The sequence below is a fragment of the Aptenodytes forsteri genome, unplaced genomic scaffold, assembly GCF_000699145.1.
Source record: "Aptenodytes forsteri isolate BGI_AS27 unplaced genomic scaffold, ASM69914v1 Scaffold563, whole genome shotgun sequence".
Taxonomy (NCBI): Eukaryota; Metazoa; Chordata; class Aves; order Sphenisciformes; family Spheniscidae; genus Aptenodytes; species Aptenodytes forsteri.
The window spans coordinates 430,441-441,335 of NW_008795318.1; the positions used below are offsets into that span (position 1 = coordinate 430,441).

Below are 10,895 nucleotides of genomic sequence, written 5' to 3' on the forward strand. Positions count from 1 at the left end.
TTGCCCAGGAGTCAGTTGCAGGCTCAGAAACACAAGGGGAAGCTAGCTTTAAGAAACTCCACTTATTTTTTTCCCATGTTCATTCCATTTGTCTTGGTGACAGCAAGAACCTTGTATCTTTGGTCTTGTGTGGGAAAGCGGAGCGCCGTTTGCAAGCTTCTGCAGATGTTCAGCGTGGGCCTTTTGTGACAGAGGAAGGGGCAAAGCTGTCTGAAACAGACCTTTCTGCCGTGTGTGCTGGTCCAGAGTCGAGTAGGGGTTTAGCAAATGCAGTTGACAAAAAAAAATCCTCTTCCTTTCTTAGCTACTCGCATTTAATGCTTGTATTAACATTCTACTTGCTTGTGGTTGTCAGTGGAAACGGTAAAGATAAAGTTTAGATTCTTTTGTATAACAGAAAATCAGACACATGCTTCAGTTTGCCTTTTTCTCTGAAAGTAACCAAGAAGGACTCAAAAATCTAATTACATTCTCCTCTTGTCAAATCATTGTTTATACATGAATTGGAGCCAGAAGCAGGTATCCAATTTTCACATTTCTTTCCCCATAATGCAGTATTTGTGTGGTAAGGTGGCAAATGGATGCAGAGAAAGCAGCAGGCTGCAGACTGACTGTTCAAACTTTTCAAACCCATTTCAGAATCTTTATTGGAAAAAAAATTAATCACAGCATCTCAACTGTTATTCAAACACACTTAATAAACAAAGAGAAACAGTAGCAAAGGGCACTGACACATGACAAACTGTACAAAACCTCCGGGTTTGCAGGCAAACCCGAGGGGAGGAGCCCATGGCTCAGCTGCAGGACTGGGGAGCTGCTCCGTCCCATCGCCCTGCAGCCAACCATGCCCCCTTTGCCTCAGCCCACTCAGTCACCCCTGAGAAAAATCGATTTTTAAAAATGTGCAGAAACAAAGACACTTTAAGAGGTTATTTCCAGTCTTGCCATAATGGAACAATTTAGGCCACTGGGAAAGTTTAAAAAAAAGTGTCATACTCTCCATTCCCAGGATTAATGCTTTAAAGTGAGCCTTCCCAAGAGGCACAAGCACTCTTGGATATCCAGTAGATCTACCCCTGCTCACCTACCTTACTCACCACAACGTGCTACCTTTTTTCGAGTGAATGGGACAAATTTCATCCTAATTCAGCGCTAGTTTTGATATAGTTGTGACTGAGTGAAAGGCAATGGAAGGAAAAGCCCTGTCTTGAGCACAGAACGGATGCAACTGGTGCATAATGCCGAGACCAGCCTTGGTCTCAGGGTAAAGGTGACCTAGCACAGTCAGGAAAGGAGAAATCCTCCATTGGGAATGTACCTGCTCTGGATGGACTGCATGCCTGGTCCTAAATATTGCCCAAGAACTCGAGTGTCCAGTACCGATGGTTGGTTATCTACCATAAACTTGTTCTGTTGAACTTAAAAGACCCTGCAATTGAACCCAAAGAGTCTTCAACCCCCTGGCGCATCCTTGCTGCAGAGAGCAGTGTGGAGGGGAAAACCAAGATGCGACCTCGAGTCTTTCTTGTGCATGTGTGTTAAATAGCTGTTCCACTCAACTGGAAACGGTAATCTTTAGGCTCTCTGGCTCAGAGGGGAGAGTGATGGCATCACTCTTGCATCAGGCAATCCTCCGGTGGGCTGCACCACGTATGGCATTTTTGGTGATACAGAAAAGCAACGAGGTATGGTTTTTATCTGCTTGAGCTGTACTGGACAGAAAGTCTTCCTTTGCAACTAGTGTTGCTTTGAGCTCCGTGGTTTGAACAGCAAGGTGCTCAGCTGGCATCGATGTGACAAAAGCAGCTCGACCAGTTCCTGTTGCCTTTATTTTTATATTTCTTGACCATTTCTCAGAAACTCCCTCCTCTGAGGAAGGGAAAGAAGACAGACAAGAGTGTTAAAGGGCTTTTTAGGCTGCTAACTTGCATACATGCACTTCTTGATTTCTTAGCTTGTGAGCACAGACAATGACTGAGGCTACAAGATACTGACAGAGGAAAGAGGTCTATACATATCACAGTGTTATTTAGGCCCAGCCAAGGCGTATGGTCTAATCACACCAATACCATCTCACCACATTATAGACGGGGAAGATGGAGGGAAGAAGAGCTGGGTTCTTCAGCGTGATGGCAAGCCAGCTGCGTTTCAACAGCCTGTAACTGACACAATGTGAATTCAAAGACATTTGGCACAGTCTGTTCTTACCAGGATTAAACTAGCAGACATAATTAACCAGTCTTTCTTGAGAATGAGGCAAAGCCTGCACCGGAGGAGGTATGCTGGCAAAGCAGGATGGGAGAGGACAAGCAAGAGTACGTACAGAAAGACTGAAAAGAGGCAGAGAGCGCAGCAGTGCCACTCAGTGTCTTTGCTGCATGTCTTGTTTGCTGAACTGGTGTTTGGACCGTTGGTAATGCTGCTGCAAGGCCCTGTCAGCAACAAGTGATAAGATGGGAAACCTGCCTAATTCTATCTCAAAACTTTAAGGAGACCACAGGTAGCTGAAGTCCTCCAGAAAGGAGCCCAACTCCTCAGTCCAGGTGAGGAATTTTCTGATACCTTATTGAGAAACATCTGCTCTGAGCTTGTCAATGTCTGAATTCCAGCATCTCTGAAGCTTTGCGTTTAATGTCAGTTTGGGACTTGCCTCAAAAAGACCCAAGTGCCTGGACACTTAGGCTATAAAGAACAAAGCCAGGATGAAAGGGGAAAAACATGCAGCAAATTCCTAAGAAATTCCATTTACCAGACTAGGAGGGACATGCCCTTGGTTAGGGATGGCACAGATTAACAGAGGGGAACCAGTGACTGCAGTTTGGCTAAGATCAGAATTCAAGAGAGGCACAAACGAACATTTTGCACACCCATCCAAGGCATTAAAAAAAAGAAAAGTCACAGAAGTCGACACATCACTTTGGACAAGAAACATTACAACAGTTTGGCAACTTTTCACCAACACCCCCCCACCCCAGCTCTGTGATGCCCCTCTGTAATTTGAGGTGATCTCTTAAAGGTGGGGACATGAGGGGGCTGCAGATAAATCACTGCATGTAAATAGGGGATCTCCTCCACGAAGGATCTCATAGGTTAAAACAAACCTACCTGCTTGCTACACTACAAAAGAAATTCTGCCTGAAGTCCTCCCTTGGTGAGAAGGAAGGAGACAGAGAGCCCACGCTGCTGGAGACAAACAAGGCAAAGCTGAACTTGGCAGCAACAAGTCCCTAACCTTGTGACATTGCACCAGGCTAAGATACGGCCGTGGCAGGGTATTGGAGGGGAAGATGTCACCACTCTTCTTCAGCAGAGAAGCATAGAGGCCAGAACTGTCACTCTATCGCTATTCTGGGTGAACACAGGTCTCTTTGTTTATGCATGCGAAGTAACGGGCTTTGGAAAATGCCAGGAGCCCGTATGTAATAGTGTTAACAGTGAGACCCGTGCTAGATGTACACACGACTCCACTCCCCTTAGTATCTAAACTCAGCTCTTAGGAATTGAACAAGGAACAAATACAAAGCAAGAATGGAAAAAGTTTGTGTGGGTTTTGTTCCTCCTTTTAAAGCCCTGTTCTTCTGATCTGGGGGGGCTGGCTGATCAGGAGGGGGAGCACTGCAAGGTTCCTGCACTTTTCTGGTGGCAGACCTGGGTGCAAGAAATGGCACAGCTCAAATACAGATCTTCTCACCTACGCCAGCCTGTGGAAGGCGGGACTGATTACAAGGACCTGTGGACCCGAGCAACCTTCGCAAAGGCTCCGACTGGGAATCCGGCCCAGCCATTGTTGGAAAAATTCAATACAGCGCTGGCCAAGAAAATAAAACAAATACTTGTGGAAAGGACTATCCAGCTGGAAGAGTCTTTTCCTTCCTTGGTTTCCAGGGTAAGAGGGAAGCCTTTGGTTATGACCAGAATTATTCGCCATTGGCAGGACAGGCTCGGCTTTGCTTTGCATTAGCTTGGTTACTGTACAAGGGCAAGGTTGCACTGCGGAGAGATGCTCTGCCCAGCTAGACTGCCCTTTTGACATCTGGGAGTTTTAACGGAGTGGACACTTGAATTACATCCGGGATCCTCGCTCCTGAAGAATCTGAAAAACCAGAGAGCTTCTATAAATACCTTGGATGAGTTTAGATGCAAAAGTTCATGTTCAGAGTCCTTGTTTTTTGCAGAGAAAGGAAAGATGGACTAATGTGAGAGTAGCTTGCTGGCTTTCATGCTACCGTAACAAATGACAGGCTAGTTAAAGCTGACTGAGCCCTTCTCTAGAAATCCTGCTCAGCTGCCTGCCAGGAGTTAAGAATGTCACCTTCTGTTGCTATCCTGGGGAAAAAGAAGAATGGATTGAAAGAGGGGAAAAAAAAAGCTTGCCTCTCCCTGCAATATCCTTCAACCACAAAATGTGACCAGTCTCAAAGGTCCCTGCTATGCTGTCCTTCTTTTTCAAGTCTATCTCTTTCCTCCAATTTTTCTGTCTTAATTTGAAACGTACAAAGAGCCTTAGCTCTTGTCCTGCAGTAAAACATGAAATCTTCCAAGAGGGGAAGATCATGCATACAGGAGGAAATAGGAAAGCTGGTACACAGAACTGCTACTGCAAATTATGGATCTGCTAGTGTAAGAATGGCTTTTTCTTTGCATAGGGGAATTCAAGCCAATACATCTGAGCAGATGCCTTACCTTTGCCTTCTCGCTGGGCTCCTTGACAATGCCGTTGGTAGAATTGTTGAGCTCCCTGGACACAACGCAGAGGAACTCCGCCTGGTCTTCGTTTCCGTAGTTATAGGAAGATCCAATGCTGATTAGCTGTGCAACAGGAGACAGCCAAGGTAACTATCAGTAAGTCTGGACTTTGGCTTTATTCCTACAATTGCTTTGTGAGGTAAGACTGTCCAGTGAGACCTGTTCTGGACTTGAAGTGTCCCCCCATAGCCTCCTGTGTCACAGGCTTTCCTCTGTGTGTGTAAGGCAGGGACACGGCCGAGCTCCAGAGCCCTCTAGTGGCACCTGGAGCCCCAGGAAGAAATTCCAGCCTGAAACTGTAATGCTGAACACAGCAGAACATTCTCCAATTACTGAGGGCAGAAAAAGGAAAACCACATCAGATTTTGCAATATATAATATCCGGCTAATTGAGATATGGGGTAGGCGATGCAGACTTCCTGGTCCAGACTACACTGAACTCAGCGCTCGGCTTGCCTTTTGACTTTGATGTGTCAAGACTGGAAAGGCAATTCTTTACCACAGACAGATGTTAGGTTAACTAGCGGACATGTGGCAAACTGGCACCATTCTTTACGTAGATGCTGTCAAGATGGAGTTTGATATCTGTATAAATGGGATTATATTCTATTACTGTTGTGATGAGGGGTCTGGACTCGATCCAAGAAATCCCATCTGTCTCATTTATCATTATTACATTAAAGGGACATCCTGGAGTGCAGAGCTAACTTGTCATTTACAACTCAGTTCTGCTTTCCAGATAATAAATCTAAGTAATATGAAGAAAGCAATGTGAATCTTATCAACTGTGTATATCTAGGAAACTTTAATATGCAGTGTGCACACTAACTTCCGTGTCCTAATGGATTTTAGAAGAGAGCGCTCCATATGTACATGAGACAGATGCAGTCAACGGCCTTCCTAGACTGATGACTATCTATATGGTTACAGTGCAGCGGCAGGAAGACTTGGGGGCTGCCCTACTGACCGACCTCCAGTACTGTTTTAAATAGGTTTTGACGTTTGTGCTGAGGGCAAGAGACACAGGATAAAAAAAAAAAAGGTTTTTTTTTCTTTTGCTTTCCTGCTCCTTGTCTTGACCGTTTAAGCTCTTGGTGCATGGTATTGAAATATCCACTATTTACTTGACAAACACAAAGCATCTTTTGATAAAGATAGCAATTTTATATTTCAATACCATGCACCACTATTTACTTGACAAACATAAAGCATCTTTTGATAAAGATAGCAATTTTCCAGACTACTGAAGTAGGTGGACAGGAGAATGGATTTCTATTTAAAATGGCAAATTTCTATTCCATTCTTAATTCAAGCAGGACTGAATGGTACAAGGCAGAGAACCTGAAAGGCCACATGCTCCTCTGAGAACCCAAGCCTGACAGACAATAAGGCTGCAACAGCTTTTACCACTTCTGGCTTTCCTGCAGGTTTCTGAACCAGTCTTTTTGATGTCATGATGTGACTGGATCCAAAGAGCTCATGAAGGGGACGTCTGCTCTGTTCAATCACTGGCATCCAGGCTAAGATTTAGCAATGGGCTCTCTTTGTCCCCAATATGCAGATCTGTTACCATCTTTCCTAACATGTCTCAGCATGCCAAGTGGTGTGATTTGGGGGAGGGTAGAAGCCAGGCTGGGTTGCACATCTGGGGAAAGACCTTGGCAATAGGCTGCAGCTACAACGTGCCTCGCAGCAGGGCCCGTTTCAGCATGGGACATATCCTGTGCTGCACCATTGCCACGTTCCTGCTGTGACCCAGTCTGGACCATGTTGCAGCTGGAGAGAGGCTGTGCTGCTGTGTGAGGTCTAGCCCTGACCAAAGCATCCTGTCTGTCTGTCCTGTTTAGGCTTGCTGCCCTTGGGGGTGTTTGAGCTGAATGCAAGTCCCAGGGGAGGGCAAGAACAGCTCCTGACGGTGGGAGCGTGGAGTGGGATGTGCGGTGTACAGGAAGGAGGCTGGCAGGAATTTCGGCGGTTTGTGCAAAGGTTGTGGATGGTAGAGCGAGGGAGGGAACAGGAAGGGTACACTAGCATTTGCTTGTAACCAGTATCTTGACCCCATCATTACAGATTTGAAAAGCAAGACTAGGAAAGATGTAAGGGTGCAGATTCCCATGTAGAGCACTGCCTACAGCCTTTTGGTTTTGGGGATGTGTACGTGCATGTGTGAAAGGCAACACCCGTTAAGTAAATTTTTGGACAGCAAAACCTGGGTGTTGGAGAACTGCATTTCCATAAAGCAGCTAGTGGCTCTTGGTCACCAGGAATTTTGGCGGTTTGTGCAAAGGTTGTGGACAGCAAAACCTGGGTGTTGGAGAACTGCATTTCCATAAAGCAGCTAGTGGCTCTTGGTCACAAGATTTCACTACCGGCGCACAGGGGCAAGAGTTTTTGGCTGCCTCTCCACTACACAATAGGAGTCTTCAGGCATTACAGAACAGATATATATGAACAAGTGATGCAAAGCACTGCTGCTAATCCTATGCCTCACTTCGCGTCAGCACATTTCCCACAACATCCACTTGTACTGAAGCCGGACTAATTGGGAAGACAGCAGAGCTGTAATCCACAGAGCTTATTCTGCAGTTTCTTAATATAGCATTAACATGCAGTCCAGCTGGTTTCCAGTTCTCCATCCTCCTAAATAAGAGGACTGTATTCAATTCCAGAAACCAAATCTGGAACTAACGCCATATGCAACTTCAGCGACACCTAGCCCTGAAACTGGCTGCGTTACAAAGGCATCTGCAGGAAGTGTATTTCTCATGTCACTCATCACCTCTTTAGCAAACGCAAGAGTCATGGCTTTGAAAAGTCATGCTGTGTTTTTTTCATGGCTCTATTAATTTTCCCAGATAAAACTGTTGTACTGGGGCCTGGTATATGTGATGAAATGCAGGAGAAGGGAAGAATTGCTCTGGGATTTGACAAGGACACAAGAAGCCCTGAGAGAAAATGAAATCTCTTGGCAGTTTGAGCGAATTCTGCCTTTCCCTGTCAGTTATTCTACATAAGTGGACTGCTGCTCAGTTCAGACTGCTTATTCAGAAGAGCAGAGCAGTGTGAAGTGCAAATAAATAGCAAACTCCGCTTATTCCATATGCGGCTTTCAAAGGGATTCTGCCGTTCTTTGGTAACGGTACCTGTTCGAACTTCCACCCGTCAGACATAGTGGACACCATCTGTGTGAGCTCCTCCTCTTGGCACTGCAGGACTCTGTACACGTGCTTCACAGGTCCCTAAAGCATGGAGAATAAAAATGAGCGTGAGTTTAGTAATTGCTATACTAGTATCAAACTAGAAAATTAATAAGCCTCTCCCGCTCTGTCATCTTGTTATTTGAGGAAGTCTGAGCCCCACAGGCTTTCTGAGGTGTGTCATCCTTCTGACCATCCAACTGACTCTACAACAGGTACATACGGTTGGCGTGCTTCTCTAAAAAGCCTTCTAGGTGTCTAAGGGCCAGTGAAAGCAAAACTTCTTTGGCTTTCAAAGTCATCTACTTCTTTTTGAAAATGTTCCTCTTCTGAAACTGAATCTACTGGGTGTGTTAATATCAGCTGAGCAGCAATGGGAAAAATTGCCAGAGACGGATATAAAGGGAAGAAAATGGTTTAGAGAAGGAAGAGTTTGAACTATTCTTTACATACCAAAGCAGTATGTTTTAATTTATAACCACTCATCTTTCGTCCTGGCCCCTCTTGTTTGACTGTTCATTCCCTGCAGTGCTAACAAGATGACTCGGTGGTCTGTGCTTATAAAACCATAACGGATACTCTTTCCTAGCTGTGCCTTGGATCTACCTAAAAGCACTGATTCCACCTGTTAAAGGTGACTAAACAAAAAGACTGCTACTGGCAGTGCCTACAGCCACATGTCCTTCTACTACACTACAGAAAATGGCTGACTTCGTAACGCTAAAGTTCCCGTGCATTACTTGAGAGGTTCTGTTCTCGTTATCCCGTATCCGCTCCTTCACCAGCCGCACAAGAGATGCGATATTGTAAAACTCGGCTTCTTCCAGTACCCCTAAGAAAGGAACCAAAAGTAGAGAGAAATTCTGTTACTTTGTACAGGGTAGAATGAAGATGATTCTGCTACGAGGATGCAACACCTGCTCCTGACTCCAAATCTAGCCCAGATGTGAGAACACCCCCGAATGCTGAACAGACTGTGCCACCGATCTCATGCTCCCAGGCTGGAAAAAAATGACCAACTAGCTGTCACCTCCTTTTGTGACTTAGAGGATCTTTAAGAAAGATTATTCCCCTTTCCCTGGGATTATCAGAAACCTCGTGGTACAACCTCGATTTTGTTTGCACAGACCCATTAGGGGAAAGTCACCAAAGCTGCCTGCTTACAGAGAACTGCTGTCTGTGGGGGGAGAGGAGATGTGCTAACAGATCTTTTGCCCTGCTAACAGAAGCCTTTGAGCTAAGCAGAACAGTGATGGGTTGTGTTGTAAGCTGCAGGCCTCCGCTTTCAGGAAGATACAGAATCTAATGATTTAATCCCCGTTAATGAGCATCCTTCTGAGAAACCAACGGTACTAACAGCCAGCACTACTGGGAAATGCGGCTTGCTCACAGCCTTACACATCGCCACGTCAGGAACCCTATGCACTCAGGCAAGTTTCTGATGATGGCTCTTGGATGCTGCTATCAAACAGCCCTCGTAGTTCTTTCCCTGTAATTTTTCTCTTACCTTCTTCTGCAAGCTCCTTGTTTATGATGAGCTTCCCATGTCGGAGGTAGTTCAGTATTGGACCAAAATACGTGGGGTCTCTATCGATGAGATACGCCCCTGTCTCATCCTGTGGAGCGTGTACAGGAATGAAACAGGGATGGTTAAGTGGTACCAGGAAAAAAAAACTTCAGTTGAAAAAGATAAATTGAACAGTCTCTCTCTGAGAACCTGGATTCATTTGCCTGTGAAAGGTGTACTAACAACTCCACATTTAAACCAACTTTTTCTTTTTTCAGTATCTGAACTCAGCTACAAAGGTTGCAGCTCAATAATGCTGGCAGATGCTTCAAATTAAGCACTTCTATGAACAGAGTTTATATACCTGGAGAGAAAAGCAGGGCTTAGCAGTTTTTCTTCACTGCAATAATAAACCCCAAAAGCTGGCAGTTGTGTTCTGTCTAAATTTGTTTTCCAGGCTAGTTTAACTAGGAGACTCTGGAGGAAAACCAGATCTCCAGTTCTAGCTAACAGCACACGATAGCTAAAGCAGCTCTTTTTTTCTCCTTTCTACTACTGAAAATGCACATTGCAGTGCACCAGCCGTGTCTCTAGCAATACAGTAACTATTGTCATTAAATAACCAACCATTCACAACCAAAAGCATCTCTTGAGCCGGCTTTGAAGGGTTGGCAAAGCCTGTGCAGAATTCTTTCATATCACCCCCTCAAATCACTTTAAAGCAACATTTGTCCTGCCAATCAATCTGCTCTAAAGTAATAAAAACTGTGAAAAAACCACTCTGAAATGTCATCTCCTCTATTCACTGATGCTGGTGACTGCTATTTTGATCACAACCGGGATTATCTTTTGATTAAACTCTGAACAGAGTGGCAAGAGACCCGAATAATTCTCAGTCTGACCTACCCACAAAATATTTACAAAACCTTGTGCAGCAGATCCTACAGAAAACCTGCAATTACAAGAATAACTGTTTGCAAAATCCTTACAATAAACTGCAATGACTTCAAAACTATCCACCCATGTAAGGAACGTGCACTGTGATCTTTTATGAGAGCAAAGTGAGATAGATTAAAAAACCCAAACATGCCCAGGGTGAGAAATCATTAAAATTCCCGTTTCTCAGAAAGTTTCCTTCCAGTTCCCTCTCTGCTCCAACTAACCACCGGAGGAAGGTGCTGGTTTGCTCCTTGCGGGGAGTCACGTCACCGCAGGAGGTGGGGGGCACGGGTGCCTGCAGCACCGGGGTGTTACAGGTGCAAGGTTCTCTAAGCCCCGTTCCTGGGGACGTGGCCAAAGCTGCGGCCATGTAACGGGGCACGGGGGACAAGGAGATGGCGTGTGTCCCCGGGGACTGTGGGAGTGGGGCTGCTGCGGAGATCGGCCCATCCACGCCGCAGGGTCAGGGGCTGCTGGGGCCGCAGAGTAGCGTCGGGGGTGCCGGC

At 45.5% G+C, this 10,895-nt stretch overlaps 1 protein-coding gene across 1 annotated transcript; it reads right to left on the reverse strand.

Moving 5' to 3' along the window:
• Positions 1 to 616: 616 nt before the first annotated feature.
• On the reverse strand, positions 617 to 10,147 carry KCTD2 (potassium channel tetramerization domain containing 2). The gene is made up of 6 exons (XM_019472161.1): positions 10,088 to 10,147; positions 9,451 to 9,559; positions 8,684 to 8,775; positions 7,890 to 7,985; positions 4,684 to 4,809; positions 617 to 4,093 (listed from the first exon to the last, which is right to left on the reverse strand). The coding sequence occupies exons 1-6, from the start codon at positions 10,145 to 10,147 to the stop codon at positions 4,064 to 4,066; spliced, it is 513 nt and encodes a 170-aa protein (XP_019327706.1). The 3' UTR covers positions 617 to 4,063.
• Positions 10,148 to 10,895: the final 748 nt, after the last annotated feature.